The sequence below is a fragment of the Nothoprocta perdicaria genome, unplaced genomic scaffold, assembly GCF_003342845.1.
Source record: "Nothoprocta perdicaria isolate Ctin4 unplaced genomic scaffold, notPer1 scaffold_22, whole genome shotgun sequence".
Taxonomy (NCBI): domain Eukaryota; kingdom Metazoa; phylum Chordata; class Aves; order Tinamiformes; family Tinamidae; genus Nothoprocta; species Nothoprocta perdicaria.
In genome coordinates this window covers 5,176,058-5,201,664 of record NW_020455415.1, presented here as the reverse complement: position 1 = coordinate 5,201,664, position 25,607 = coordinate 5,176,058, and the positions used below count along the sequence as shown (strand labels likewise).

The following is a 25,607-nucleotide window of genomic DNA, read 5'->3' as shown; positions in this document are numbered from 1 at the left end:
CCCAAAGACGCCCTCTTCACCAGCTAGACCTGCTTTCACAATGCACGGGCTAAACCGGGGAGGTCTGAGCCCAGCACAGCTGAGCTCAGCACAACTCCAGCCTGCTCACCCACCTCGGGATGGCCTCAGCATGGCCCATGGTACCTGGCACAGGGTTTTGTGYCCCAGTTGGGATGCAGCAGCTCCAGTAGGGCCAGGAGCGAGCCACAGACCCAGGCCTGGCTTGGTTTGTAAATAACCCTGGGCCTCAACCACCTGCAGGGCTTGGGCTTCCCATGGTCTGAAAGGATGGGGAAGGATGACTCTGCTCCGAGCAGAGGCAGCAGCATTTGAGGATTGCCTCTGAGAACCCATGGGAAGGACCAAAGCACAGGTGATTTTTATTCCCTGGCTTTTCATACTTCATTTTCCCTGCTCAAAAAGAGAGGCCAAAAATGACTGCTTGGCTTTTCCGTAGGAACTGAGTTGGAAAGTGTGGTGTCCTCTTCTYATATATGCTTGCTTTGAACTCCTCCATTCTTTTTTTATGAGTGGGGGGAAAAGTAAGGTTTATTCTCCACCTCTCTTCCACTTAATCTGTTCATGTTAATCCTTTTTTTTTCTCCCCAGGGATGAGAAACAAAGCAGGAATCTCCTTGCTGATAAAAAGGGAAGAGAGAAGTTACTGCATGAACTTTTTAGAAAAAAAAAAATAGAACCATTCACCTGAAAATTGCTTTTTATCAAAAAAAAAAAGGACACCCCTTTAAAAAATAAGTTAAAATTCCACTTTTTGGTGCCRACGGTCCAAGCTGCGGAGATTCAAAGGTTGGTGCTGCGCATGGCTCTGGCCTGGGAGGGCAGGACGGAGGACGGGCAGCGGTGTGAGCGGGTCAGGTCCTGGTCCCGGGGGAGGCCCGGCTGCTCGGGGGGCACTGAGCCACCGTGCCGGCTGCCAAAGGTGCCCTTGCCCAGGGCTGTGCCAGGCGCTCCCCCCATCACGGCAGGCGCCGTGGGGATGCTCCTCTCCAGGAGGCTCCCAGTGCCCACAGGGCTTTTCCCCCGTCCCAGTGGTGGTGCAGCCAGGGTCACACTTCCAAGCTAACAAGGAGACGCTCCCTGCATACGCCGGTGCCGGGCAGCAGCACCCCACGCGCAGGGGAGGCCGCGGGGAGCGGCGGGCGCGCGGCCGGGGCGCTGCCGGCGGGTCATTGGCAGGGCGGCGGCAGCCTGATTGGCTCGGCCCGCATTCCCGGCTCCCAGGTTGGCCTTCCTCCTCCCGCAGCACAGGTAAAGCCTTCCTGCACCGCCCGCTCCCACCTGGCTTCCGAGGATTAGCGGCAGGCGCGCCGCCTCACGCTTCTGGGGGGCTTTTTTTTTTAATTATTATTATTATTATTTTTTCTTCTTCCCCCCCGCCCCCCCTACTACGCCTCACATTACTATTTTTAAGCTTTCTTTGGCCGCCGGGGAGCGGGGCCGCGCGGCGCGGGGCGCGCGGGAGGAATGAGCAGCGGCGGGCTGGTGCTGCGCAGCCCGCTGCCCGACGAGAGCTCGGTGCTCGCGCCCCTGAAGCCCGTCGCCATGTCGGGGGAGGCGGGCGAGGACGCCTCCGTCTTCGAGGACATCAAGCCGGCCGGGCGCACCTTGGAGAGCCAGCCCGAGCTGGCGCAGGTAAGGCGGCCACGGGACAGGGCTTGGCACGCGGGACGCGCGGCTTCCCTCYTCCATCGCCGGAGCGGGTTTCTTCYAGAGCCTCCAAGATATTTGGCACTTTTCAAGGCCACTTTTCACGTTCGAGAGGCTGCCAGGGTGGTGTGAAAGCTGCTTGGGACCTCGGGGCAGCCGGACGGGGAGAGGCGCCGGGTCCTCGGCAGGCGCTGCCGTGTCTGCCCAGGGAGGTYTGCAGCCGCAGAGGGGTTTTGGCCCACTTAGGTGTACTCAGACTTCCAACGCCTTCAGCTACAGCCGGCTGATTGCACAACGATAGCTTCCTGGATGTGACTGAATTCTGCCCCTTTTTWTCTTTCTTTTCCCTCTTTCTTTTTCTGGCAAGACATTTCTGTTGCTTCGTGCACTTTGTTCTCCCTGGCTGGCCTTCCCCCCAGCTTTGGGACCATGTTTTGCTCCGTGTTTCCCTTCTCCCTCTTGAGCACCCTCAAATCCCGTCCCCCAAATCCTCTCCCGGAGGAGCGCGGCGCTGCCGCCGGGAACAGGTTTTGCCGCCTCCCGAACATGGTGCCGCTCCGTCCTGAACATGGTGCCGCTCGGTCCCGGCCGGCGGCTCCCGGGTGCYGGGGAAGCCTCCAGCCCCGCGGCGGCCCCAGGCGAGGGGGGCTGTGACAGCCGGGCTTGGAGCTGCCGGCCGCAGCCGTGCGGACGTGCGCTGTGCGGGGGGGACACGTCTCCTTCTTGTCCCCTCTCCCCCACCCGGTGGAGGCAGGAATGGAATTCTCCTTGAAATTCCCTGGCTTCCCCCTGCGAGCGGCCGGGCCGGAGATAAAGGGTGGGATAAGCGGTGCGGGGCGGCAGGGAGCGGTGCGCGGCCGCAYGCGCGCGGCCGCCAGCGGGTCAGTCATCCCAGTGAGGGGACAACCAAGGCGCCACCTCCATGACAGGCCGTGGCCTGGAGCGCGGATGTCACCTCGCGGTGACTTGCTGGGCACCACGTTCCGGCCTCGTTGTGCCGCCTCCCTGTTGGAGACCAAGGCTCCCTAGGGCTGTTTTCCGTAGCCACCTCCTTGGGTGGAGGGAGAAATGGCGTTTCCCAACCTCATCCTCCCTCCCTGCTGCAGGGCACAGAAAGCGCTCGGAGCTTCCCCAAGGAGGGAACACCGGACAGGAGGGGCTGGAGGAAAGGGCACACGGACGGGGCGATGTGCAGGGCTGCGGCCTGGCGTCGGGGCGCGCTGTCCCGCCGGGGCGCCCGCCTTGGCGCGCTCGCCTTCGCCCCGGCACCGGCTAATGATTAACGCCGCGCTCCGGCCTCCCCAGCGCCATTTTGGGTGGGGGCCCCGAGGAGCGGCATGGGGCCCCTCTGGGTCCACGGCCCGGGGGCTCCAGCTCCAGCTCCTGGCGGGAGCTGCTCAGGGCTTCCTTGGAGGCCGGGATGCCTCCCTAAGGCTGCCCTGGGCCTCCTGGGGGACACTGGGAGCGGCGGTGGTTCCATGTGGCTCCGGGCAGGGGACGGTGCTGCAGCCCACCCACCATGACAGCCCRTCTGCCGGGAGCCCTCCCTGTGCCGGGGAGGGGAACACGGCCCCAGCCAGTCCCACGGTGGACACGGCCCTYGGCTACGCGCAGCCCAAAGCCAGGCTTGGGGCTCCCGGACCCCTGGGGCTCCGCAGGGCTCCTGGACGGCAGCTCCAGAGAGGACTCCCATTTGGCAGCCCGTTAACCAGCTCACTGCTGCTCCCCRGGCGCGCAGGCTCCCTGCAGGGCCTCCTTCCAGCCTTCTACCTCCTGCCCGTCCCCTCACCCCTCCTGGCAGCCGTGGATCCGGACACCCCGACTCGCTCTGCCCAAGCGCCTGCCAGTGTTCCCGAACGCTAAAACCCTCCTCTGCTCGCAGATAGGGGCTGGAGACCCTCCGGTGGCCCAGCCTCGCCTCCAGCAGCCCTTCCCTTCCCGCACCTTCCTGGGGAGGATCTGGTCCTGGCAATGCTGCAGGCTGCCTTGATGGGCATCTTGGGAAGGGATCCCCAAAGTCCAGCGTGTCCATGACACAGGGATCCAGCTGGGCCCGGCTTCCTTCATGCCAGTGTGTGTAATCTGCGTTCCCCCCATGCCGCATGGGGAGGGAGCTTTAATTTGGGCTCGGTGATGGTTCAGGCCCGCTCAGGCTGTTATCCTCACGGCAGGTTGCTTGAGGGCTTGGGCAGAAGTGTGGTGGTTAGGGATATGTAGGGATAAGCATAGGAGAGAGAGGGCATTTGCCACCCAACCTTCCTTTTCCCCAGCAATTCCTGTATTCCTCCTTGCTCTGAGCTGTCCTGTTYTCCCTGTGATCTGCCAGCTTTGACACTCCTTGCGCTGCTCCCTTTCTCCGCAGAGCCCCTGTCCCTCCGTGCCTCATTTGGGCAGGTTATCTGCGGTTGGATAGCAAAGAGCCACCTCTCAAAAGGGAGGTGTGGGTTATCTCGAGTGCAGGGTGTCCGTGTGAAAGTATGGCAGCTCCSTATTTGATCTGGGAGGAGGGCGAAGTTTGCTTTCTCCCCGTTGTGTGGCTCGCTAAGCGGCTGTAACCCAAGCTGCCAGAGAAGATTAGGCAACAGGGCTGGTGCTTTCTACTGCACCAACGGCCCAGCACGTGGCCTGGGGGCTGAGCCTTGTCCCTGGCCRGGGGAAACGCCGTGGGGACACATGGGGAGCAGCTCTCTCCAAAGCGGTGGCTTGTCTCTTTGGTGAGCCCACGGCCACGTCCTGCCCTTGCGTGGGTATGGTGAACGTGGGGATGCAGAGTCTGCCCTGCCTCTTGCAGTGCAGTTGGGAAYGCCTAGGATGAGCCCTAGGGGAGACTGATCAGCAAGGCCCACTCTTTGGCACGGGACTAACCTCGTGCCGCTCAAAGTCCCTACGTGCACAAAGGAGTCCCTGATGCTGGTGACCACTCGGACGACCGGCTCTGTTGGTGGTGACTGGAGTTACTTYCACAGGATGGTGAGGAGCACCTCACTGTGCGCAGGTCCCATGCATTGCTCCAGGCTGCGTGTAGGGCCGTGTGAGGCAGAGATTCCCTGCCAGTGATCCCTATCCAGCTGGAAAGAGGCTAGGAAGCAGGAAGGCTGTCCTCAGCAGCATCCTGCCCATCATCAGCTCATCCTYCGCAGCTGTGGCAGGACTTCGGACCAAACCCACCTCGGGGCCGCTTGTTACGGGTGGCAAAACCCTCAAAGAGCAGGGCTGGCCCCACAGCTCCCAGGGAGGAGCTGTCTACGGCTTGGCCCACACAGCTTTTATGAGMGCCAAATGCTCCGGCTGCCGTAGAAAAGAGACGCTGAAGAAGCTGCTGAAGAAGCTGGCGTAGCTGGAGGGTAGAAAAGCTGGATTGCTTTAAGTTTGGGAAACCCTTTGCTGCAGGAGGCAGCTGRTTTTTGCTCCAGGAGGCTGGTTTTTCTTTCTTTTTTTTTTTTCCCCAGAGCCATTTGACAGCACTTACGAAAAGGGCTGTGACCTGTCAGTGATCCAGCACTGGCTGTTGCCCACAGGGCATTTCTAGCTGWACAGTGCTCAAGTTGTCCTGGCTTTCTCGCTCGCTGCTCATCAGCAAGGACACTAACCAACTCCAGCCATTGTCTTTATCTTTTTCCCTAGAAAGTTTCCCCCCMCCTCYACAAACAGSTCTTAAAACAATAGGAGAGGCCGGGAGATGTTTTGTGCTAAAACTATTCAATACCTGGTTCAGGTGGAAATGGGTCAGAGTGAAGTGCAATTTACAGACAATTTTACCCCTTTCTCTGCCTTTCTAGTCACCTCTTCCCACCTTTCCCCCCTATTAATAACAATAGCAATCATAATAATAAAGCGAGGTGAGAAAAGGGACTCACGTTTGTAAAAGAGAAGTGTTCTCCCTTCCTGATTTGAGCCAGATTGACTGGAAATAGAATTTTACCCTTTTAATCTCAAAAGACCAATGCTAGAAGGAAGACAAAGAAGAAAAGCAAACAAAACAAAAAGTGAAGCGTGTTTAGGGAAGCATCTTAGAACAGAATGGAAATGTATGGGATATAGATATGGAGCCAGGGCCTGAGAGAGACTCCAGGCCTTGTCTGCTATCCCACGCCAAGGGCTTCAGGGGGAGGTGTGGGAGACCTTCCTCTTTTCCTGCCAAACGTGCAGGAGCAGTGGTGGACACTCCTCCTAACACCCTATCATGGAAGCAGTGGAGCAGGTGCTGGTGAGGGGATAGGGTTGGTTGGTCCAGGCTCATCAACGTGATGGGATTTGCTAAAACTGAGGCAATGGGGAGAGCTGGGGCTGGCCAGGGCTGCAGCACTGTAATAGTTGGGGCTCGGAGCATTAGGGAAAGGAAGTAGGAAGTGTCTGTGTCAGTGAGTGGTGCCATCTGCAACTCGGGCCTGCCCTGCTGTGGTTGGAGCAGTTACTCATCAGAGTTACCTGGATATGCAGCAGCTGAGTGAGGTCAGGGCTTAAGGAAGAGGAGGAGTGGCTGGTAAGATCCAAAGCAGTGTGTCCCTTCGGGTTAACCCTCACCTGCCTCTCCCAGGAGCCACAGCAGCAGAYGGGATGAGGCCAGCAAGGACTCAGTAGGGAGCAAGGGCTGTCATGGTGCGATGGAGCAAGGCCTTGGTGAGCATAGCTGGGGAAGGCCCTGAGCTGGCTTATCTTATATGGCCTTCCTCTCCTTGGGTGTGCTGTGCAAGCAGAGAAACAGGAGCAAATGCCCCCCCGGGCTGGCTTCAACAGCTGTGAACTGGGCTGGGGCTGGTTTGGTGCYTGGAGCACCAAATGGTGATGTGAGGATGTCCTCCTCTTCCAGCTGCTCCCGAGTGGGAAGTTGGCTTTTATTTTTCACTCTCCTTTTAAGCCCCACAAGACCTCAACTAACAGTTGGCCTGAGCTCTCCTGGGGTTCTCTAAGCCTGAATTCTACCCCACATGTCATGCTTGGGACACCTTTGTCCTGCCCTGTCCGAGGGTGGAGTGGGGGCCAACCCAGGATGCAAACAGCTCCAACATCAAGGAGGCATTAGAGCAGATTAGGTATCTGAGTGGCGCTGGTCCCTGAGAGCTTTTCTTGGCACTTCAAGTCCTTGCTTCCAAGACTGGACTTTCCCAGGCCCTTTCAAAGGAGCAGAGATATGTGCTGTAGTGTTCCTTTGCCTCTGGGATCACAGGAGACACCRGGTGAAATAATTTTAACTGTGCCCTGAGTTTCTGAACAATTTTGGAGCTATTTTTTTCTCTCCATATTGGGCATTGTGTGCTGTGTCCTGCTTGTTCTGAGCTTTTCTGAGTGGAAAAGAAGGACTTTGGAATAGGTAGTTTTAGAATTTGCTGCAGACTTGGAATGTGTAAATCTGTAATGGGATATTGACAGTTTGTTTTGGCTGGGGGTGGCTTATCTTGGGGATCTTTATGCAGTTTAATGCCACTCCTTGGATGACTGGGGAGGACTGAGRGCACTGTGCTCCTCGGTCCCTTCTAGCCCGCTCCCGGTTTTCTCACAGTTCCCAGCAAACTGAGGTCACRGAGCTCACGGTACTTCCCTGAACACGGGGCCAAGTGCGGGGCACTGCAGAGCTGAGCTCAGCAGAGCTGCGCCCACGCTTAGGAGTGGTCCTGCGTGTAACGCTGAGCTCTGGATGCTGCAGCGCCGCGGCATTCCCTGCCTGTCTCCTTGGAGCATTCCCCGCCTGTCTCCCTGTGGCATCAGGACCTTGCGGGGGCACTGTGCACGTTTGACACCAGCAGGCCCCGGGCAGGCCGAGATTCAAACCAGCGCGCGGGACCTGTGCGGTGYCCCGAAACCTCAGCCGCCCCTGCCCCGCATGCTGAGCAGGGAGCTGGGCCCGGGCCTGCACACCAGGATCTCACGATGACAACTGCGCAAACAGGCGCGGAAGTGGAGCACAGGGCTACCATTGCCCAGCATTCGGTGACTCAGACCTTTCTTCTGCTTTTCAAGCTGTCTGGTTTGCATAATGCTTTTTTTTTTTTTTTTTTTTCCGGAGAGGAGGCAGTATGAATCTAGCGCTCATCTTCCTCTTAGGTGGCTGAGATGTTCTGTGCTCTGGGATCTTCCTGACTTTGTGGAAGAGGTCTAAAACGTCTATGCACCCCCGAGAGAGGTGCAAAATGTTTTGTGCTAGTCACATTCATTTTGCAAGGATGCCAGCAACCCTACAGCAGCACTCAGAAACAGATCAGTCACCTCGAGATGTAGAATTAAAGGGCAAGGAGGAACTTGCTCGTTTGATCCCTCTTAGTAAAACCAGGGATTGTGGGCTGGCAGTCCCGAGCTGAAAGCATGTCCCTGGCTAAGGGGATCCCATGGAGGGGTGATGCTCTCAGGCTGTTCTACTTACAGGTCAGATGGGGCCAGCAGCAGCTTGCCAARTCCTTTATGGCCAGGTCCAAAGTTGGTGGTGACCTTCGTGCTGCTCAGCAGGCTTTGGACAACACCTGTGTTAGACGTGAGCCAAAGGCAGGGCAAGTTTGGGGAACGTAGCCACCTTGTCAATTCTTTAACCCGCCAAATCAACAGATTTCCCTGCGTTTGTGTGCGTGCGCCCGCGGGAGCTGCGGGAAGCGGACAAGCTAGAGGCTGGAATGGGCTGGAGGAACGTGGAGCTCGCTGAGCACAATGGCTTTGTCCACGTGGTACAAAGGCTGATTGTTCTGCTCTGGGGAAGTCCAGCTCTGCAACGCGGGGAGCGAGGGGAAGAGACAACACAGAAAAAGAACATGATTAGAGCTCCTTTGTGGTTCCTTTTCCTCCTGCACAGGCCTCTCTGGAACCTACTTTTCATTTCCTGACTCAGGAGAGGTTGCAGCGTAGCTAGAAAAGCATGTTTCATTTTTGAACACTACAGAAGCAYATGAGGAAAGGAGCAGGGGACTCCTGCTTCGTAATAAATGTGATGGAATTCCCTTCATGRCTATTCCTGAGCAATCTGTGGGAAGCAGGCACAATTATCTGAAATTACTCACCAGTGTCTTGGAAAGTGTGTTTCTGGTTGGTGCCTCATCAAATATGTTTTTTTTTTCTACAACTCAAACCTGTTTGGTTGGCTAAGTAGGCCATTTTATTCTCATTCCCTGGTCCAGTGAGTTCCTTTATCTAACCCATGCACTGCAAATAATCACACTCACGACCGTCTTGTTAGCTGAGCTCCTTGATTACAATATTTGCTTTTCTTGTGCTCTGTTGGTGAATTACATGAGTCACAGGGTACGGTTGGTGTTCGGGGATTGGATAACTGGTGTTTACAATTCAGATGTTCTTGGAACTTGAGCTAGCACAAAAACACTCAAAAAAAMCCATGGGCTGTTTCCCACATCAAAGAGGTTCAGCTCCCTCCGAGCTCAGATTGAAACTCAAACAAAGAATCCTTCATTAGTTCAGAAATGCCTGGAGAGTACTTCTAAAATTATTATTGCTTTTTATGTTTTTTTAAACATGATGAGGACCTTCAGGTTACCACTAAAGGCAGGGTTTCCAAGTATGAAAATGTATTTAACAGCCTTGCTCTTTGTAGTATTTCCGGTGCAATTAAGAGAAGAGAGTTGCAAGTAATTGGTCAGGTAAATAGTATAATCTAGTCCGAACTTTCAGCTTCCAAAACTGCAGGTACTTATTCCTTGCAGTGAAGGACATCTGTCCATTCCCACCTCGCTCACATCTGTGGCAAGTGCTTCACAAATGTGAATCCATCCAGRAGAGGGCAGGGATCTGTGGCTATCTCCTCACCAAGCAGTTCAGCCCATCGTTTTAGCACTGCCTGCAGAGAACTGTAATTTTCCATTTTGCTGACAGTTTATGGAGCTGAACCCATGTTCAGCTGAACGCAGTTTCAAGTGAAAATACTTCTTGCARTGAATAGAAAGTGGGATGGTGTTCTTCAACATGTGACAAATCTGTGTCACTAAAATCTGTGACACTAAATGAAAAAAAAGGGAAATTTCTCATTTCTAATTTACTGTTCAAAATACTGGCATTTTAGAACAAAAGGTTTTGTTGTAAATTCTATATTTGAAACTGTGGTGGTTTTAAGTTTTGCTTCTGAGAGAACTCAAGATCTTTAGCTTGGTTACAGTTGTGTCACAATTAGTGTCACAGTTGTCACATTTCCCAGGGGTTGCCAAATCTGAGTCTCTGAAGYGCTGGAACTTCTGCAGCACTCACTGCCTTCTCCGCAGGAACTCTCTATCCCTTGTTAATCAGCCTGTGCCATAATCAGTCTCCTTTAATTAACATCACTTGGCAATTCGTTTCCATACAGGGGACAACTGGAAAAGAGAGGGTTTAAACTGAAGGATCAGGAGGGTTATTGTACCCAGAGGACAGAAAATGTGCAGTATTTTCTGCAGAGGGCTCAGCCCCAGCTGGGCGATCTCTGTGCTGCTTGCTATGAAGTTTGGCGAGGAAGCTAAGGGCCACGCTCATGGTGGGGTTTGCTGTCTGCACATGAAACCTGACCTGCTTTTTCCGAGAAATGCATGGGGTATTGGGTCTGTCTTGCTGCTTGCACGGGGAAGAACGGGCTTTATGGCCTGTTTTATCACTTGCTGAATGCCATGAGGACTTCACAAGCCCCAGCAAGCAGCAGGTGACTCATCCTGCCTTTGTCAGCCCCTGCCCGGGGAATGTGCATCATCATCTCTTCCGATCGGAGGAGGCCGGAGGATGTACGTGAGCTTTTAGATGGTTTGCGTGAGGTGGAATGAATCCCACCCATCCATCATTCAGGAGGGGCTGGGGGAAGTTCCCTCTGTGCCACGCTCAGGTCAAGACCTGCAGCACAGATGCGTAACTGGAAGGGAGCTCCCTTGAGAGCTCAAGAACACACTTTGTGTGCCTTGTAGTCATATAATTGCTAGAAAGAGGTGGATTAATTTCTCCAGGTAATGCTGGGGCCTGGTGTCATTTGAGACGCTCCATCTTCTCAGGTCCAGAAGGGAGAGAGGGATGAGCTGCAGCCCAGGAAGAGAAATGGAGCTACAGGTGGTTCTGCTCCTAGTCGATGCCAGCTGTGGCTCTGGGCCTATCCAAATTCAACTTTTGTTTGCATGCATGTATAAACTGGGGAGATTTGGATGTGGTCTTGAATGTGGTAAAAATAGCTCCATGCCTCCTGATCTTCCAGGAGTTGAAATAACGTTACACTATTTGATCTCTCCATAACGTTAGACTATTTGCCCCATCACATGCAATGAAGAACAAGCTGGTCCCTTAGAGCTGGTCTGAACTCTTTGGGAGGTGGTGATGGAGTGAGCAGGGGACTCTACCGGGCCTTTCTGCAGGGCAGCAGCCCTCTGCGTAAGCGCCGCTATCGCCCTGGTGCCGGCAGTGGTGCTCTCATTACGTACAGCAGCCAAACATTTGGCCCTGCGTGCCTGTGGATACTTGAAAGGAGAGTCCTGGGGGTTTCTTTGCTAATCCCTCTTTGCAGAGAGTTCCAGAAGACATGAGGAACAAACAGAAATAACGTCGATTGAGGTCAATATCAAAACTGAATGATCACAGAAACAAATATTTACTCAGGTCAATATTTAACTAGAGAGACAATAAATGCTGATATTGAACCAAATCTGTATATAAATACAGTCTATTTATAACGTGTCCCCTTGAGGGGGTACTGCCAGGTACTTGCCAGGGCTTTTGATTGATGATTTTCCTCCCTATTGTTTGCTGATTCCCTTGGAGGCTGGAGTTTCATGCAGGTGCACGTATGAGAAAGTGGCTGCGCTGCATAATCCCAGGGCTGGACAAGCGGTGCAATCATCGTCCCCYGTGGGGGCCTTGGGGACGGTCCCCTGCTTGCAGGAAGGGCTCCCTTCGCACCTGGAGCAGGAGCCCTCCCTTTGCACGGGGCAGCGATGCCCACATGTTCCCCTGTTTGAGCACCCGTGTCGCAAATGCCACTTGTGCTGGGGATGTGTCACTGATCTGCAAGGCGGGAGCTGGCAATTTCCTCGTAGCCTCCTTCCCTGTCCCGACAGCTCTTTGCCTGCGGGGGTCCGTGCAGTGACAGGCACTTCGTGGACCTCATGGACTTCCCTCACACTGCCGTGGCCAGGGCTGGCTGCAAGCGCTGGGCCTGGGCCATCAGGCTTCACACGCAGGTGTGATGCCCTCCCGTTACTGCACAGGGCTCGAGGCCCCGAGGGCACAGACCCAAGAAACTCCTTCTCCCCGGCCAACCCCTCCCTCTGCCAACTGAACAAGCTTGTTGCCTGTTTAGCAAACATTGATTTCTCTCCACCTTCCCTGGTGCTGCCTGTGTGGTGACAACATTTGATGTTTCTATGGCGGTTTGTTATTTATCAACTTCRGATTAGAAAGCGATTAATCACGGGAGAGACACGTCCCGCCTCCTGGCTCGGCTCCTCGCAAAGCCTAGCACGGGGCTAACGACGTTCGTGGTTAATCACCAGCGAAAGGGCTGGGCGGGCTCAACCATCGGTGTTACCGAGTCCTCCTGAGAAAGTGTTGTCGGAGACTCTCCATGTATTGATCAATGCCGGTGGCTTCTCTGCCTGCCTTTGGCCAAAGCTCAATGAGGGATGGTGGTTTCCAGGGCAGGAGGCTCCTGCAGGGTTGGGAAAGCTGGCAAACAGGTGGGGGAGAAAGGCTCCTGGCGATGCTTTGCTATGAACCATTGGAGAATCCACTCAGCACACAGCTAGTGGAACCAGGGCTTTATTAACTACTTTCTTCATCAAACAACTGGTTTTGGGGCTGAGTTTTTAACAATTTCACAGTGCTGGACACTTCTCAGTAAATAATCCTCCAGCAGAGGTTACCTTGCCCTTTGTGGAACTGCAGTCATCAGGTTCCAGGTTGGGGTTATAACTGTGTTGAATGTAGTGAAAATGCTGGCCTGAAGGACTAAAATCTGTGCATGACAGCCTGGGTTTCAGTGCTCATTCCATGTCCCTTCCTCTTTCTTGTTTGCTTGCTTGCTTTCTTCTGGCATGTTGCAAAGACCTCTCTGTGGGGCAGGCCAGATGCATGTACTTTGATTTTGAGGAGAAAAAAAGCACAGGAATTCAGTGATTTTATTTCGTTGAAAGCTATTCTTATTTGTTGTCCCTTTCTGGCCAAACTRAAAATCACAGTTTGGAGGAGACACTTCCCTGTCTTCCAAGCTCACAGGCATTTTGGCTGATGGGGCCTTTTCCTGTATGTCCCTCCACTGCCTGAGCTATCAGTGACGCTGGGAGCCATGTCGATGCATTTGGTGGAGCCTGGGACATGCCCTTCTCCAGATCCCTGGATCTCATCCTCATCTCCTGGGATTGCAGTGACTGCTAATGACTATAGGGGAAGCAGGGCCCATGCACCCACTGCAGAACTGGTTGCTCTTGAACTGGAAGGTGCTGGAGGCTTTTTCCAAAGAGTGTCCATTAGAGTGTCTCTCACTGCAGTATTGAGTTGAACTGAGCTCYGTGGCTAAGCAGCTGGTTAAGTCCCTCCTAGAAAGGCAAGAAAATGGTTAACTCCCCGCTTGTGGTTGGCAGGCAGGAGGAAATGATGGACTCAGGGCTCCTTGTCATTCCCCTCTCATGTGAGCCACCCGGCGCCAGCAAAGCCCACCAGCATGTCCTCAGCTGCCCTCTCCAGATCCAGCCCTTGGCCAGAGCTGGAATCCTGCCCTGACAGCCCTGGGGATGGGCGAGGAGTYTGCAAGGAACACGCACCTGGGGGGTTTCTTCCTTGATAGGGCCAGCTTAACCCCCACTTGCTTATCTGTGCTGCTTAACGGGGCAGATCTYGAAAGCAGCTCTCTGGCAGATAAGGGCCGAGGCAGAAAAGGGCTCTGTTCATCTTCTGCTGGGCGGCAGCGTTGGTTCCTTCCTCTTCACTTCCCCAAATGGGGCTGCTTCAGCTCTCTCCTCCTTTCTCACCTCCCAGGACTACCACTTGCAGGCTGGAGCGTTACCTGTGACAGTGTTTGGCAGAAGCAGATAGGTGTTTCTGAAGCTATCGTGAGCTCCTCCAGCTGATGGGCAGGACAAGGCACAGCTCTTATCCCCAAAGCCTGGACAGCTCTGACCTGAAATGCTAACGGTTGGGGATGCCAGGCGGTTGAGGAGAAGAAACTGGGCACACTGATTAAAAACAAGCAGGCAGCAGCTGAGCAGATAAGGATGTAGAGTTCCAGCAGGGCACTGGCTGATGCCGAACYCACAGAAACCAGACAAATATTGTTTTGGGTTGTGGAGATAATTATTCCCTACTGCTTGGTGCTAGAGGACTGTGGCCTGTTTTCAATACTGGGCTTGGACAAAGAGTCCACGTCAGCGAGAGAAGTGTGCGAAGAGAGCGAGTGCTCAGCCCTCGGTTGAAATGTGCAAGGAATGAGCTCTGGAGAAGAGAGGGACGCAGCAGGTTTTTGAGCACGCTGCAGGAGGTGCAGGGAAGGATAACGGAGATTTAAGTTGGGTCCTGCCAGAATCTTCAAGCCTTGGAGGGTGGCTGAGCACAAAACGGGCTGGCCGGAGGGGGATTGCAGAGGTCCTTGCTGAGGAGCCCCTGGGGACCTCATCCCTCTGCTGGGAATGGCCAGGGGACATGGGATCATGCRCCTCAGAAGGCAACAATGCCCCGTGGGCCCAGGGCACAAGGGCYGCGCTGTTTGTCCGAAGGGCCGTGGCTGCGGGGCGCCCGGGTCAGGCTGCTCTCCAAGGTGGTCTGCGGAGCCCAGCACGCCACGAGCGAGCAGGCACTCCCGAGGGCTCTTGCCCAGGCCCTGCCTCAAGGCAGGGCTGCTCTATCCCTCCATGCTGTGCAGAGAAGCACTCCCTTCTCTCCCAGGCTGCTCTCAGGCACAGGAGTGGGGCTGTGTCCGAGGAAAAGGCTGCCGGGCCGTCCCCGGGCCGCACTCGCACACCCGGCGGATCCCGCGCTCTTGGCRAGGATTCCCCAGGGAGCGCCGAGCCCTGCTCTGCAAGCGGGGAGCCCGGCCCCGCTTACGTAACGGGCTGCCCTTGTCCTCTCCCCCACTGCTCCGCAGGGCGGTTCCAGAGGGAAGAAAGGCAGGAAGGAAAAAATCCATGTTATTAAACTGAGCACAGGTGATGTCAGGGCGAAGCCAGGTGCTGTTCCTGCCTCCACGCAGGGGAAAATGGAGCTTTTTCCCCTCGGGCCCGGCTCCTGGACACCCTGCACCCGCCACCCGTGGATGCCTGGCTGCTCTTTTCAGCCTCACCATGCCCTTCGCAGCCCAGCCCGCTACAGCACGTGCACRCGAGCGGCTCCGCAGGGAGGGAGTGCAGGCACGAAGCCCTCCCAGGGACCTGGCCGCAGCCATAACACCCCCCAGCAGCCAGGGGTTTCCAGGTTACGCTCCAGGGGCTGCTCCTGATCCCAACCCACTTTGCAGGATGCCCAAAGCGCCCGGGCGGAGGCAGGAGCAGCCCTTGTGCACCCAGGGCCGTCACCAGGGCAGTGCTGGGGCAGGGGGTGGCTGCCCCGGGAACAAAGATGGCGGCACCTCCTCCCTCGCCCGCAGCCAGCCCCGCCCACCGCACCTGGACCCGCCCACCGCCCCCTGCCCCGCCTCCGGCGCTGTCGCTCCTCCGGGGCTGCAGGGGGCGGCGCGGAGCTTCCGGCCTGGGGGTGGGGGTTGTGGGGGGGAGGCGCTCTGGCCGGGCGCTGCCTAGCAACCGTCGCCAGGCAACCGGTGGCCCGGGTGTCCTGCGGGGTCCTGTAGGCCCCGAGCGGGGTGGAGGGAGGTGGGCGATGGGGGCCATGGGGTGACATGGCGGGGGTGACAGGGGGCAGGGGCCGCGTGGCTGTGGTGTGTGAGGCCTCGCGGGCAGCCCGGCTGAGGGCTGGCACGTGCCGCCTGGCTAACGCAGCTGTGTTTGCTTCGCAGCTTCACCCCATGAGGATGGAACAGCGGCTGCCGCTCATTCTCGAGGTGAAGAGCTCTCTCCCTGCTTCCCGTCCCACCTCCAGCAGCTGCCTGGGAGCCTGCTTTTTTTCCGGGACCCTTTCCCCCAGGTCCCGCAGGGGACACCCAGTAGGGCCCACACAGTGTGACAGGGATGCGTTGCTGTCCCCRTGGTGAAGTGGTGGGTGGGCGCTGCGTGGTCAAGCATCTCCATAGTGGGGACTTGCTCAGCACCCACCCCTCAGCGCTGATCGGGCTGCTGGGTGTTCCCGAGCTCGGACAGCCCCTTCCCCCCTGTCCGAAGGGCCCCGCAGCCCAGGGGTCACCTCATCACTCCAGCACACAAAGCAGCACCGTGACAACCCGCGTTCCATGGGGTGGGCCCTCCACCTTCCCACACTCCTACTGGAGCCCGTAGCTGTACAGYGAAGCGCAGGGCCGGTGTCCTTCCCTGTGAAACCCCATTGCTTGTTATCCTCACCCCGCTACACCTTCACACCCCCTTTCGCCAGGACCCTGGGGCTGCTCAGGATCAGGAGAAGTGGATTTATCAGGCTTCCCTGGAATGGCAGGAAGGAGACGTTGCTGTGCAGGTAGGGGTGGGTGTGAGAGCAAGGGAGACGCTGGACCGGGGCTGACAACACATGGGGCAGGCAATGGCAGTCGGCAGATAAGGGGTCCCTGGCTGAAAATGCAGTTCGGGATCTGAAGTTAAGGCCCTCTATACCTTACTACATCCATAGGCCAGTCTGGGCACCTGCARTGCAATACCTAATGAAAGGGGTGGGTGGACCTTCCCAGGGAACTGAAGGTGAGAAGCTTAAATGCCAGCGATAAGGGAGCTCTAGAAGTAAAAGGCATCCACCACCTTCCCCCTTCCCCCACTCCTTGCAAGTGGGCCCGTTCATTGCTCAGGTATGTGTGGCATTCAGGGCCTCAGGTGCTGTCTAGCAGCAAGCTGACTCCCAAGGGTAGAAATGTTGTGCCAGTGTGGGTGCACGGTGCTGGAAAAGGCAGAGTTCATCTCCAAGACTTGTGCAAGGTTCTCCCTTGAGGAAGAACCCAGGCTGGAAATGATGGAGCAGGTGATGAGAGGGTGAATGAGGAGTTTAAATGAGTCCTGGAAATATTTCTGGGCCAGTTCCTGAGATGTATGTTGAGAGCATGCCATACTGTATCCCATCTTGCCCTGACACTGGCTTGAGGGAATGCCTGGGGTGTCCGATCCAGCCTTTCCTCCCTGCAGCACCAGGTAGGTGTTGCTGGAGGCAGCACACAATGGAAGCACTGGAGATGGTGGGCTAGTGTGAGTAGTGTAGGGTCTGAAGCTTCAGTGTAGCTGTTGACCCCCATCACAGGATGGGATTCACAACACCGCCTCGAAAGTACAGTCKCAGTGTGGTGTGCTCTGTTCCAGTGCAATGTGGGCAGCCCTGCTGCACTACTGCACTTGCAAGCCCAAGCTCTGAGCTGGGTGCACCTTGCACACACTGTAGCAGAGGCAGCATTTGGCATGTACCTGGGACTGGGTGGAAGCCAGCTTACCCAGGCATTGCCAGTGTGTCTTGTAGAGGTGCAAAGGCTCCCTGAATTAGCTGGAAGCATGTGTGATGTGTTTCGTTGGGAAGGCTGAGGAGAGTAACTTGGCTCCAGTCCAGCTCTGTGAAGAGCAGTGAAGTTGTAACAGGGGTGACTTTGGTCCATTGCACTGGTAGTGTGGTGGAGAGCTGCAAAACCTTCAGCTCAAGTGTGCTGGGTGTGGGGTGAGATCTCCTGAAGTGTGCTGCAGGCTCTGCCAGGGAAACCAGGTGCTTTTGCCAGCTCCTCTACATATAAATGGATCTATGAGGGCTTTCCAATGAGTTTGACACATGGATAACCACATAATTAAAAGCTGTAGCTTTATAGAGGAGTGTTAGCAGTGGTATCTCTAACCACAAAGAGCAAAACGTGAGTCATCAGATGCCAAGGGATGAATTTCCTAGGCTGCCGAGTTATTGGGCCTGGATCCAGTGGGATGCCACATCAGACATGAGCCAGGGGAGAAAGACATCTAACAAGTGGTGATAGTCTCAGCTAGAAGTCTTGCTAGCTCAGAGAACCCAGATTTGTAAAAAAGGCCCCTGCAAAATTAGAATGAAATCAAAGATTAGGAAAGAACTGGGTCACTTTACTCAGACATGACAGTAATAATATGCCTAGCAGTGAATTGTTGCCCASATCACTTAAGTTGCTGTGGCTGTAGCCCAAGTTAATCACGGCTAATTAAAGATCTTGCCCACCAAAGTCTTAAAAAAAAAAAAAGTAATATTCCTCAGGCTGCTGAGTTAAAAGCAGACCAAAGTCAGCGCTTCTGAGGTGGGCTACAGACGCAGCTCCAAAGACATCCAAAGCATGGGGTGACTGGACCAAGGTTTCCAATTTCATCTAATTTCTAATATTAAATTCTCGCTTATATGACTGAAATATTGTACCATGAGCTTGATTCCTTGCCAAACTCTGTCTTTCTCATAACTGTGTCCTCCTGATTAGCTCACCCTATGGTACCAGTGCAGACAGGGAGGAGGGAAGTGGGAGAGAGGACCCCCATGATGTATCCCTGGGGAGTTAGAGACAGAATCCAAGTGTCTCCCACCTGTGAGGGACCATCCTTGCTGCTCTCTCAGTGTCCCTCTAATTTAAATACTCGTTGAACTCTCACTGCCAGTGTGTAAAGCTCAATTCTCAAAAATTGTTCCCTCTTTGTCACCATAGGCACGGTCTGAAATGGATAAGTATCTTCCAAGCCAGGTGCCCCCCATTCCAATGATACCAGACAAGAAATACCGCCGGGAGAGTGCCTCAGTGGTGGATGAGTTCTTCTCAACAGAGAAGCCAGCTTCTACTCCGTACAGTGTGAACATCAATGTGATTCTGCCCGACACCACACACCTGCGCACCGGCCTGTACCGCCCGCCCAAGCCCATGACGCCGTTCCCCCAGATCAAAACGGAGCCTGGCACCAGCTTTGCCCAGCCCTGCTCTTCCACGTCTGGCTCCACACAGACCCTGCCTGATTTCACCAGCGTCTTCAGCATGCCCCAGTCAGTGGCAGTGAACAACATCTTCATCAAGCAGGAGATGCCCTCTGACATCCCCTTATCTACCAGTCCTCAGCAAGCCCAGCTTTATCAGATGCCTCTTGGCAATGGAAGCGCTGACATTACCACTCTGACACCCTCCTCCAACAGCACTACAGCCATCAACTCTCTCAGCGGTGTCACCATGTCCACAGGTAACGCCATGTCCAGTGTGCTCCACAGACCTGTTCAGCCAGGAGGGCCAGTTAAGCAGTACCCGCATGTGTCCCAAGGACAGGGAAACTTCAACATCACAGGGCAGTTTTACCCTGTTCCAGGAGTGAGCCTGCCCCCCTCGCCCCCCAACTCACAGCCTGGCAGCCCAGAAAATCAACCAGAGCTCATCAACACCATCTCTCCCCCACCGTCCTATGAAGCCACTTTTGGACTGAAGCTGGTCCAGTCATCCCAGGTTCCCCCAATCCCCAATGGCCTTGGGACCCTCTCCCAAGGGCACATTATTATGCAGCCCCCCAAATACAACAGACGCAACAACCCTGAGCTGGAGAAAAGGAGGATCCATCACTGCGATTACCCAGGTATGGTCATGGCTGCTGTATTGGCTTGGTTTTCGGGTGCCTTCTCATCAAACTGAAACTGGAGGCTGTCTTGGGCCTCCCCATGATTTTAAGCAGGGTTGTCTTTGTCTATATGCATGATGAAGGGAGATATGGAGTTGTGTGGAAAGTCCAAGGGAAGTGACATTTCTTCTGCCACCAAGGGAATAAAAAAGTGGCTGATCCTGTCAATCCCAATTGATTCCCATTTTTCCACCCTTCTCTTTTCTTCCCCCACCGTGGCTGCAGAAAGCCTGACTCTGAGAGGCACAGAGCTCCAGTGAAGCAAAGGAACGCTCCTGAAAACCTGCTGCCCCAGTCAGCTGCCTGTTTTGCTCAAACTGCCTATCCCAGTGATGGGATATCCATGGTGGGATATCCCTGTGATGGTTTCCACATTTTTTTCACCTCGTGCTGGTCACTGTGGGAAAAAGAATATTGGTGCAGATGGACCACTGGACCACTGCTCTGGGACAGATCAGCAATTCCTCTGCTTTTGTCCACTCCTGCAGAGTCACATCCTGCAGGACACATTACTGTGGCAAAGCCTGCCTGTTTCCRGCAGGATTTTGGCCTGCATGGCAATGCAGGATCACATCTGTGGTGCAAAACACCTGCTCTGTSTAAGCCCTGGGTGGCTCCAGGTGATGTGCAGACACAGACACAGCACAGCCCCTCAGAGGACAGGGTGAGTCTCAGGAGCTATCAGAGGGCTCCCATTCACTGAGTGAGAACATGCTCTATTCTGGGGACATCTTCTTCTAATTGGTTTTAGTACTGCACTGAATCTGGTCCCTGCTGCTTGTCTGGGGATGGCTGTCCACTTTGGGCTTCTGTCTCCAGCAGCAGTGCTGGAGTACCAATAACTAATAATGTTAGGTTATTTTAACACCGTAACATCATCATGAGCTGCCACCGGCTTTGGAAGGTGCCTGAGGCACTGAGAGCCTTGCTGGCAGACAGGAGATGTCCTTGTGAGAAGGTTGCTGAGAACCAGAGCTGTATTCAGCCCATTGATGGGGGACATAGATAAGACTCCACCAAGGAATACAGTTTTCCTCAGAGCTCAGGCACATTTAGATCTGGGCCATATCTCTCAGTCTAGAACCATACAGATCTTCTCTAGGGCAGTGACTCTTCTTATCTGTGCAAATTCCAGCACAGAGCAGTGCTGCTAATCAGTTACTAAGGAGCACCCATATGGCAGGATGGTGACCATCATCTGCAAGCTTGGGGTTAGGCTGGAAGGGGCACTTTGCAAGGGACAGACAAGATAGGGACCTTCCATGGCAGCAAATGGTCTCTCCCATAGAAAGAGCGTTAAATGTCTATTGTAGAACTTTTGCCAAAGTCTGTGTGTTTCTGTTTCTTTGAATAAGCACTGTTGTCTGATCTTCTGAAAGCTGTATTCTGAATCTGGAAAACGGAGCTGTAGCTTCTCAGCATTCCTGCTTCCCGGGACATTTACAGCTGCATCTATTGGGGCTATTACAAAATGTATCTTCCTTGAAGGCTTGTGATAGTGGTATCAGTTATGTCTGGAATCCAGAGGGACAAAAAGCAGCATAAAGCCAACAAGTGGTGAATTTAGTGTTGTCATCTTGCCTCAGTGGTGTGGTCAGGGGAGGGGAGGTTTTGGAAGCTTGGGTCTGACTTTCTTTTAAGTCCCACAAACTCTTTGATTCCCAGCACAGTGCAGATGGATGTCAGCACTGTGTGACAAAACACAGAGTGTAGCAAAAGTCTGTCTTTTCTGCAGTTCAGATGTTCTTTAGTTAGAACTGAAAGATAACTGGTATTGCCAGACTTATTTGCATACCATTACCCAGAGCCCTTTTCCTGCCTGCTCCATCCACAACCTTAAATGCAAGTGTAAGATTTATTTGAGCAAGGGCCCCTTCTCATAGGCAAGATGTGTCTTTTCTGTTTTCACAGGTTGCACGAAAGTTTATACCAAGAGCTCCCATCTCAAGGCACATCAGAGGACTCACACAGGTGAGAGTACCGAATCACCAGCAAACTCTCCCTCCAGCCGGTTTTTAAACTGTTCCCATTACTGCCTGCAATGATGTTGCTGAGCTGATTAGCAAAAACCTGGGGAGTGATTCAGGGTGCTTATTGGGTTAYGGAGCACAGTTTGGTTAAAATGGATGTTAAAGGTGAAAATGCCTTAGATCCCAAATGGACACCTCACTTCCACACAGCTGGATTTTCTGGGCTTAGTAGGGCTGGAAGAAACCTCTTGCATCTCTGTGTGTAACTGCTGCACGGATCACTCGTATCAGTGCCCATGTGCCCTATTCCCAGTGCAAAGGAGTGGGCTGCTGGCATCAAGGAGAGAGCTGCATCCCTCCGTGGCCTAGCTATGGTCACTAGCACAAAGCAATACCCACCATAACCAGCCTGCCCCGAACAAACCTAGCTCAGTGGCACTTGAGCATTCAAGCCCAGGTCTTCTCATTAAGGCATTTATTATACCTGAAGCTTTATCAGATCCCCAGCCAGTCCAGGAACCATTGGTGCCCTCATAAATCTCTTTTATAGAAGGGCTGATCTTTACTGAAAGCAATTAAGCTGGCCCAGAGTTCACTTTTCTTTTTTTATTAACAACGAACAAAACCTGTCCTGAGGCTGGGAATCAGTTCTCACACTTGTCTCTGTTCTATTTTTCATCTTACCAGTTCTCTGAAAAAGCCAGTAAAGACATTTTTCTTTGTGCATGAGGTACAATATTTTTCGGCAGGGCCCCGGGCAGGAGCAGGCCATGACCACGATGGAAGGAGTGGAAGAAAGGAACAGGAAGGAGGCTATTGCAGCTCCTAAAGCTGGGTGTTGATAAGCATTTGTCACGGTGACATTGTCTTCAGGGCCACATGGACAATCTCTAAAATGCAAGAGTTCCCTTCCCCTTCCAGCTGGAGCACTGGTTACTTCTGTGTCCAGAGACAAATATGGGACATTCACCATTCTTGCAAGGCACAGTAAGGCCCCCGCTCTGAAATGCAGTCAGTAATTAGGCTATGATTGTCTTTTTCCACTTTACCTGCTATGAATGGACGAGGCAAAGAGCCAAAGAGGATGTGAGCTGAGTAGTTAAGGGGGTCAAAAGAAGGGAAGCCAGTGGTGAGCCTGCATTAAGCCATACCAAAAAGAGGCCTGGATGAGTCAGTGGTAGATAATCCCACAGGCAATCTCAAGGTGGCCACGTTCAGATGGGCCTCAGCCTAGCACAGCTCACTGGAGCTGCCAAGGCAGGGCAGCCTGTCTGCAGCTCTGAATTCCTGCCAAATAGGAGCACTTGGTGCTGGTTTCGCTCCCTCACTTGAAGGGTTAACATTGCCGTTTCTCTCCATTCCTYGCCTGTTGGGAGCCGGACTGAGAAGAACACGATCTCTAAGATCTTTTCTTGTGGTTTGCCTGTTGCTATGGGCCGGGCTGTATTCATCTCCTGGAGACACCATTCATTTCCTGGGTGCCATTGTGAGATTAAATATATAACCCGACGGCTGCCGAGCCGCCTCCCAGGGGCTAGGAATGCCAGTTTGGGTCCTTTGTTTGAGCTTGCCCTGCCGTGCTGTCCTGGGAGATGGAGCCAGCTCGCGGGACAATGGAAAGCATTTTGTTTCTATCCTGGAGATCAACCTGTTATTGTTTGAAACTAAAGGGCCTTGGTAAGGTTGACCCAGCCAGGTGACCTGCCTGGGACAATGTCTGGGGCTGAGCAGAGCAAATCCCACCTTTGTCTTAACATGCTAACGTGGATGATGACAAAACCCCAGAGATCCCCGGCACGCCATAAAGTATCCAGTGTGCTGCTTGTGTTTAACTTCTGTATTTACCTGAGTCATAAAAATACAGCTCTCCTCCCCACTGTGCAGAGCCCAGGAGCTTTTTGGGGAGCAGCATGTCCCCGTGCCCTCCAGCTTAAGGTGTCCGTGCTCTCCAAACAGGGATATTTCATAGGGAGTGCATGGGACATTGCAGATCTTGCAGGTTTTCTGTGTCCTGTGCCCACCTGCAGCCTGGCCAGCGCACGGGGAGCGGGGCAAGCGGTGTCTCCCAGGGGAGACCTGTGGGTGCCCCGCACACATGCCTGTGCACGCAGGCTGCGTGCGTACGTGCGCCCGCGCGCCCTGCTGCGCCCAGCCATTGGCCAACCAAACGGTAAATATTTGAGGTCGGGGAAGTCAGCACATTCCCTGAACTCTGCCTGCTTGTTCAGGCTGTTAAGAGCGAGGRCTAATATTTGAGAGCACCACACCCCTGCGCGCCGAGGGCTGCAGCCAGGGTTCAGCGCGGCGCTGCGGGCGGGCAGGCAGGCGGCTGGAAGCAGGCACAGCCTTTTCCAGCCCAGTTCCCAGCTGGCTGAGAAGTTGCACAACGTAATTGATGGCAGTTTGGGGGTAGGTGTGTGTGTGTGCCGGGGGAGCGGGTGCGAGCGCTACGTCACCCGGAGGCTCCCAAGGAAACGCCGGGTTTGGTGCACACCGGAGTAGTGACGGGCTCAACTTTGAGGCAGAGTGAATTAGATGGTGCATTCCAAAAGGCAAGATTCTCAGGAAAACTGAAACGGCATGACCCCTCCCCAACTCAGCAGCAATATWATCCATGGAAAGTTTTGGCCTTTTAGTTAAAAAAAAAATCTCAGAAACCTTTCTTCTCAGAAGTACTCCAGAATTCCACAGGAACTTGAACAGCACCGGGGAAAGTGGACCATGCCAACCCTCACAATTGGTAGCCTGCTAGGAAGGATGTAGTGTGAAGAGTGGTGGGTAGTAGATACCAAGAGGGAAGGACTAGATGAACAAGACCAGGTTGCCCCAATTGCTCAACAGTTTTTGGCCTCTCAGTGAACAGTTAACCCTAGCGGGAAGATGAACCCTGGCAGGGTAAAGCATCCACAGGGTCAAATTCTGTATTCTGCAGCTGGGCAGCCCTCAGACAGGCATTGCTCGAGGAGACCTCCAAACAGAGATTTCAGACCTCTTGGCTCTTTACTGAGCAGCCAGCCCGTGGCTGGATGTCCCTCCCATAGGAGATGTCCCAGAAGGCTTCCAAGATGAAGGAAGGGGTGTCTGGCGGGCTGGGCGGGCCCTACCTCTTGCACGCCGTGCCCGTGACTGACCCGTGGCTCTTTCCTGCAGGAGAGAAGCCCTACAAATGCACGTGGGATGGCTGCGACTGGCGCTTCGCCCGCTCTGACGAGCTGACCCGGCACTATCGGAAGCACACGGGTGCCAAACCCTTCAAGTGCTTAGCCTGCGGCCGCTGCTTCTCCCGCTCAGACCATCTGGCTCTCCACATGAAGCGGCACCAGAATTAGGAGCTGCCTCGTTCACCACTTCCCTAGGAGCAGCTGGAACTCTTTCTTTCCTGAGGACCTCTCTTCTCCTTGTACATAGGAACAAAACCACGCTGTGATCAACCAGCAGGGCCGGGGCAGTGGGCATGCCCCCCAACACAAGCCCTGCCACCATCATATCTGTTTTTAAAATATATTCATTAAAAAAGAAAAATAATTCCAGACTGATCTCCTGACACGCCTCCCTGCAGCACTAGGGAGACAGGCCTTGGATTCCAAAGCGCTTTTTCCAGCAAATCTGCTATTTATTTGTCACTCAGGAGCGGTTGTTATTCATGTCTCAAGCTCTTTGGGATGTTTTTTCTTCCCTATTCAGGGCAGTGCCTTTCGTGAGAACAAGGAGGGTTGTGACAGGTTGCTAGACTGGCTGTGCCTGAGAAGTCTTACGTCAAGCTGCCAGTGAAATCCTCTTGGCCTGTCCCGTGGCATGGCCGTGGATATGGCACCCGTGACAGTCCTTAACAAGCTCACATGCCCAGGGCTGCTTGGCTTGACAATCCCGGTCTTTGTGGGGCACAGAAGAATGGACATRTGAAATACCCACCTGACATGCCTTCAAGCAAGGGGCTGCACAACAGCAGATGACAAAAGCGATCATCTAAGTCCCACTCATTCCACCTGTGACTTTTTGGCAGCCAGCTGGCTGGGAACTGTGAATATGTGCCCTGCTTGGCCAGGTTTTCCAGTTGTGTCCTTAGCATTTCTGCTTCCAAGATGAATTTTGACTTCAGGTGTCCCTGGGAGGACCAGGGTGGGTCGTGGAGCCAACCAAGGGACTGCAGAAACCCACCTGCAAAGCTCTGCTTCCCCAGGGTGCAAAGTGCCTCTCTGCAAAATGCACTGCGCAGGTTCCGCTCGTGCCTTGAACACTTGCACGCACCAGGAGCCGGTTGTTGCCAATCCCACTGATCTTTTCCTATTGCTGTTCCACCGAAAGGAGACCAAAAACGGGGCATATGCGAACCCAATCCCGATAAATCCTGCTGTTTAGATTGTAATTGTGTTAC

General features: G+C 54.2%; 1 protein-coding gene across 1 annotated transcript; it reads left to right on the top strand.

Annotated features, from left to right (window-relative positions):
* Window positions 1-1,548: 1,548 nt before the first annotated feature.
* On the top strand, window positions 1,549-24,828 carry LOC112947074 (Krueppel-like factor 5). Its single transcript, XM_026039080.1, has 5 exons — window positions 1,549-1,653; window positions 15,545-15,589; window positions 18,317-19,220; window positions 21,174-21,233; window positions 24,383-24,828. Exons 1-5 carry the CDS (start codon window positions 1,564-1,566, stop codon window positions 24,559-24,561), a joined length of 1,278 nt encoding a protein of 425 aa, XP_025894865.1. The 5' UTR covers window positions 1,549-1,563; the 3' UTR covers window positions 24,562-24,828.
* Window positions 24,829-25,607: the final 779 nt, after the last annotated feature.